Here is a 5782-nt window from a genome sequence, read left to right as displayed (position 1 = left end):
TTGGCTCCAGGAGACCTTTTTTCGGTATTGGGTTGTTACATGTGCCTCCAACTGTGGTAGCGCTGGGCGAAATGTTCCACGGAAGCTGTGTGGTTAAACATTTGTGTTTGTTTTTTTTTGTGGGGGGGGGGGGTTCAAAATAACTCATAAAATAATGGTTATTTGACCAAGTGTGACGTGTGTGACAAGGTTAATCTAATCTGTTTTCACGAATATTCAAACCATCAAAATAAGCCTTGTTTACTCTTTGCAAACACCTGATCGCCACAGCAACATCTTGAGCAAAATAAAAAGCTTTGCTTTTTTGGGTCGTCTTGAACATCTTAGAATGAACTACCCACACAGTTTCAGGACATCAGATAAAGTCTATAGGGTGAGTTTTTTTTTTTTTTTTTTTTTAAATATAACCACTCTGGAAGGGCAAATATGGGTCCAAATGTTTAAAGAAAAATCTAAATTGCGGATTCACTATTAGCTTTAGCATATGGCTCCAAGAGACATTTTTGGACGTCTTGGGTTGTAACTTGTTACATATACCTCCAGAATTTTGTTGATCTTGGTGACACGTCCAACCAGTGCTGCCTCACCCCCCAAAATCAAGGGGGCATTGTTGAACCATTTTTTAAACCTTGGAGAATAATCCATCTATCCAGCTATTAGCTGAACCGCTGATGTTCATGGGGGAGCTAACTAGCTGTCTTTGGGCAATCGGCAGGGTCCACCCTGAACAAAAAACTCTGAACTTATTTCAACTAATAAGACAAGATGAACATCAAAGCACTACCCATCACGTTTTCCTCTAATTTAAAAACCTCAGCTAAACCATCAGTGCCTCCAGCAGAAAAATCTCGAGTGAAGCAAAAGCCTACAAGTCAAACGAGGGCCGCCTTCTACGCCACCAACACAAGCCTCTTTGCCTCACTGAATGAGGGAATTTTGAGTAAACACGTGTACTGTTGTGATCTTTGTCTAATTACGTAAAGCATAAATACTGTGTACATATTTTGAACATGCTGGTACCAATGATATTTCTTGCTTACAATAACATCTGACAAACAACGTAACTGGTCTGTTGTCAAATGCCTGTAGTCTCAGACCTTCACCAGCAGAGGGTGCTAACATACCGTGGAGCAGTCGTGTAACCCCGGCTCACATTTAAGTGCATGCAAACATTACATACCGCATTACATTGAGTGTGCACCTCAAAATTTTCGACTGGTGCCCCTCAAATTTCCTGCTTAAAAGGGGGACTGTGCTCCTAGTTTAAAAAAAAAACTGTCTGGAGCCCTGTGTTATCTACTCAACCCAGCAATAAATGACACCATTTAGTCTGCACCATTTATTTTGCAGTATAAATTGGACCATGTCATCAGCACATCAAATGGAATGTTACCAAGACAAATGCACCCTGAAAGTACAGTCTGAAACAACTATTTCTATTGAAGGTAGAATGGATAAGGGGTATTTGAGGACAGTGCTCAGTAGATCCAGCTGGAGGCACAGCTTGTGTAGGAAGTCAGCTCTTCTTGCTTGAACCACAGGGCAATTTCCTTTGTAGCACTCTCAACTGAGTCACTTCCATGGATGATGTTTCTGTTAACCACAAAAAAATAATGTAAATAAGACCACGAGATCCAGAGACTATACCCACGATGCGGGTAAATAACACTTACTTGCTAACATCAATGCAGAAGTCTCCTCTAATTGTTCCAGGTTTTGAGTCTGCTGGGTTGGTTTCACCAAGCATCACCCTGCCGGTCTTAACAACCCCTTTGCCTTCCCACACCTAATGTTCAAAAATAAATAAACAATTTTGACCATCAAAGTAAAGAATTCGTGGCTCTTTATTACGGGTCTCACCATGGCAACCACCGGACCACTGCTCATGAAATTGACGAGGTGCGGGAAAAATGGACGTTCTTTCAGGTCACTGTAGTGCTCCATCAGCAGGTCCTCCGAAGCCTGAAAGCATGAATGGGTACAGCCAGTGCGCTGAGGAAGTATTCTGACCATTTAAATTTTCTCTTGAACCACACCATTGATTTTCAAAATGTGGGATGGGTACTGGTACGTGGGCTCCCTCTGGTGGTACATTGAAGAATCACTGGCTACGTGCAGTTAAGTTGTAAATAAGTTTGAGGTTAAATGCATTTGCATTTAATCTTTAAAAAGTCCATCCATCCATCCATTATCTGAACCGCTTTATCCTCGAGGGTTTGCCGGCATGCTGGAGCTTATCCCAGCTGTCTGTGGGCAGTCGGCAGAACTGTTTGCCAGCCAATCGCAGTGCACACATACACAAACAACAACTCACAAGAACAATAAGCGCGTAGGGACAATTTAGAGTGATTAATTAACATATCGGTCATTTTTCTGGAATGCGGGAGGAAACCCAAGCATACACGGGGGCCGGATTTGAACTCGGGCTGTGAGATGGACGTGCTAACCAGTCGCCAACCGTGATGCCCTTTCATAACAAGTGTTTGTTTAAAAAAAATATATATATATACAAATTTACACACACACACACACACACACACACACACACACACACACACGCACACGCACACGCACAGACTGCAACTTAAAATATAAATATAGTACCGTGTTTTCATGAAAGTCCTTGCACGGCTGTTAGTTATTTGTTCTGTTGTATGATGTTATTGCTATTTTATGTTCAATGTTCTGCAAAGTGCTTTGTGACAGCTGCAGCTGTTGTGGAAGTGCTATCTATATGAACATGCCTACACACACAGTTAGGGTTATTTGGCTTTCGGGTGAAATTTTGGACAAGCCTACAATGCATTCAAACCTTTACATGTGAATTAAATGTGACCTTCTCTGAGCTTTTGAATGCACATTTCCAATTGTTCGATGTTTCAGTCCTTTTTGCACAAGTTGCCGTTCTCTCACGAGGAACTTAACGGCAAAATTCACGACAGGTGTTTGATCCTGATCGACAAATAAATGTCCTGTTTCAATTCGAGCTGGTGTTTAAACAGTCGCCCTCATCATGCTGTTCTCATTTTGACATCATGAGACCAAGACGACACCGAACAACGGATCAACACTTCCTTACCATTATGATGCTTCAAACTGGACGTTCTCAGATGGAAGTAGTCACTGAGCTTAGAGTGCCACAGAGCGTGTCATCATCAGAATGCAGTGATTTGGCGAGACAGAGATGGTTTGGTAAACTTGCTAGCATGTTCTTTATGCTATAGTTATCTGAATAACTTAATATGCTACGTGAACATACCAGGCACGTTCTCCGTTCGTTGTTTATGCGTCATGTAACATTATCATATCGTACACTTATTCAGCCTGTTGTTCTCCATTTTATTTTTATTTTAAATTGCCTTTCTTATAACATGTCTGTTCTTGGTGTTGGATTTTTATCAAATAAATTTCCCCCCAAAATGAGATTTATACTCCAGTACGACTTGTATGGTTTTTTTCTCCTTTTTGCATTGTGTGGCTGGTGCGATTTATATTCCAGGGCAATTTATAATCTGGAAAATATGGTGTGTGGGTGTGTGTGTATAAGAAAATTATCAGGATGGACTGCAATTTTTCATGTTGCAGATCACTTACATGAAGAATCCTTATACAGTCTAACAAGACTGACTTCAGTCTCACCTACTGCCCTAAATTCCACATTAATGGCACAAGTGTCAACACCGGACAACAACAACATTAACATTCACAAAACAAACAAAAAGTTTTGCTGTTTACTTGCTTACTCTGCCGTTGATAAACACTTAAACCCACTGGTACAAAAAGGAAGGGCTTTGACTCAGATTATCTCAGATCCGAGGATCAAAAATAGACTTGGTTGCTAATCGGCTCACTCAGTCACTCAGCACCAACAACATACTTGACTAAAAATCTCGTAACTATTGTAGAATCAGTTAAAAGTGTTAGAAGTCCGTCATGAGAATATGAAACGTGTGAAGAGAACATGCATGACAGGTCAAGCATTGACTTACTTGAAGCATTTTCATCGCCGCAAGTTTGAAACCTTTCCTCTCAAATCTCGTAATGACCTCCCCGATGATGCCTCTCTGCACGCCGTCAGGCTTGATGGCAATAAAGGTGCGCTCCTTCTGCTCTGCCATGACTCTGGGAGGAGGCGGAGGAAGAAGAAAAATCACCAAAAAATTCAAGTATGTGAATATTATATACTTTGAAATACCAGCCCTAAACATTTTAGCCGCTCTTTGAGCTCCAAGCTTCATAATGCGGGTCTTAATGGTCAATTCAGATTTTTTTTCTCCTTCGTGAACTCCGATTTTGTGTTCACTTTACATATTAAATGTGACCTCAATCAGTTTGCAGTGTGAACGAAAATATGTCCACAAAGTGACCTTAATGTGCATAAAAAAAAAAGACGACCAAGAAATTATAATTCAGCCATTCAGACTGTCAAAAAAATAATATCAAAATAGATACAGGTCACACGGAGCCAAAAATATCAGATGTGAGTTTCCCAGGTCTAATTGACCCGGAACCATTGTTCCTGAGAAACAACCATACCTTTTGGGTTCAAGTAACAGCAGGGACTCGACAGTGCGCCTAATATGTTCGCAAATGCGCCCATTTTTTCCCAACGTGTGCTGGTTAAAATTTCATACGGTCGCACGCCGCGAGTACGTGTTTTAATGCTCCTGTCGATACATACGGCGAAGGCACTCCAGTTCTGTGTCCGCCTGCCAGACGGTTAAAACCTTCCTTTAAATCTATCAATTATTTGAAACCACTTAATCCTCACGAAGGTTACGGGCCGTCTTCGGGCAGTAGGCGGGCAGGGTACACCCTGAACTGGTGGCCAGCCAATCGCAGGGCACTCAGAATCATACCTATGGGCAATGTAAGAGTGATCAGTTGTCTTACTATGCATGTTTTCGGAATGTGGGAGGGAACCGGAGTACCCGCAGAAAACCCACGCAGGCACTGAGAGAACATGCAAACTCCACACATCGAACCCTGCACCTCTGCACTGTGAGGTGATTTGGCTGTTTCGCTCAACAAAAAAAGACAATATTGTATTCATCACCTGCAAAATAGAACACTTACAAATATCCGGCTGACACAGTGCATTATGGGTAAGGGAACTTTCTCGGCTATCAAATGTGGACTTAAAACTAGTGGTGGTAAATGTAGAAAGCGAGGATTTGGACTGTGTCAACCACTCTGAAGTTGATGGGGATTTTTTATTTAATCTATTGGAAACTGCCGTTTGATACTGCATAAACTGACCGACATCTGCTGGGACACGACAGTGAAGATTAAGCTTTTAACCCCCCAACACTTGAGGATAAGAGGTTCACGGATGGACAGATGACTTGCGGTGAGATGCATGCAGTGCAGGGGATGTGCGTGCAACAGGATGACACAGGGTAGGACTTTTGTGGTCATTTGCTTTGCCCACAGTACATGGGGATTTTAATGCTCACGGCAGATACCGTTGTCTAATAATTAATAATAATGCACCGATCATTGTTCCATTTGATATGTTGCATTCCATTGCTGCTGATAAACTTTGCGCTTATTGTACATCGCTAGTTTTGAAATGCGTTTACTACCTACACTGCACTCAAATCTCAAATAGGCTAAATAAATGTGTTGTTCTGCTCATATGACGCGAGTGACGTGATCTCTGGGAGTGTTAACGCTCCGCAAACTAATCACCAACGTGACATGACACATTAATTTTGAGCTGTGAAAACGTTTCTCGATTCAAACAGTCAAAATAAATAAAAATAAAATAAATTTATATATA

At 41.5% G+C, this 5782-nt stretch overlaps 1 protein-coding gene across 1 annotated transcript in view; it reads right to left on the bottom strand.

Moving 5' to 3' along the window:
• Positions 1-1324: 1324 nt before the first annotated feature.
• Positions 1325-5782, bottom strand: part of LOC109524800 (nucleoside diphosphate kinase A2-like) — a 6473-nt gene continuing 2015 nt past the window's right edge. The window contains exons 2-5 of the mRNA XM_019884902.1: positions 3990-4122; positions 1861-1962; positions 1674-1786; positions 1325-1593 (exon numbers count right to left, since the gene is read on the bottom strand). Coding sequence (XP_019740461.1) covers positions 1479-1593; positions 1674-1786; positions 1861-1962; positions 3990-4118 — 459 coding nt within the window. The 5' untranslated portion in view covers positions 4119-4122 and the 3' untranslated portion in view covers positions 1325-1478. The remainder of the gene's footprint in view (positions 1594-1673; positions 1787-1860; positions 1963-3989; positions 4123-5782) is intronic.

Source organism: Hippocampus comes, unplaced genomic scaffold, assembly GCF_001891065.2.
Source record: "Hippocampus comes isolate QL1 unplaced genomic scaffold, H_comes_QL1_v1.1 scaffold120, whole genome shotgun sequence".
NCBI lineage: Eukaryota > Metazoa > Chordata > Actinopteri > Syngnathiformes > Syngnathidae > Hippocampus > Hippocampus comes.
Note: the sequence above shows the minus strand (reverse complement) of the source record. Positions and strands in the feature narration are given on the sequence as shown.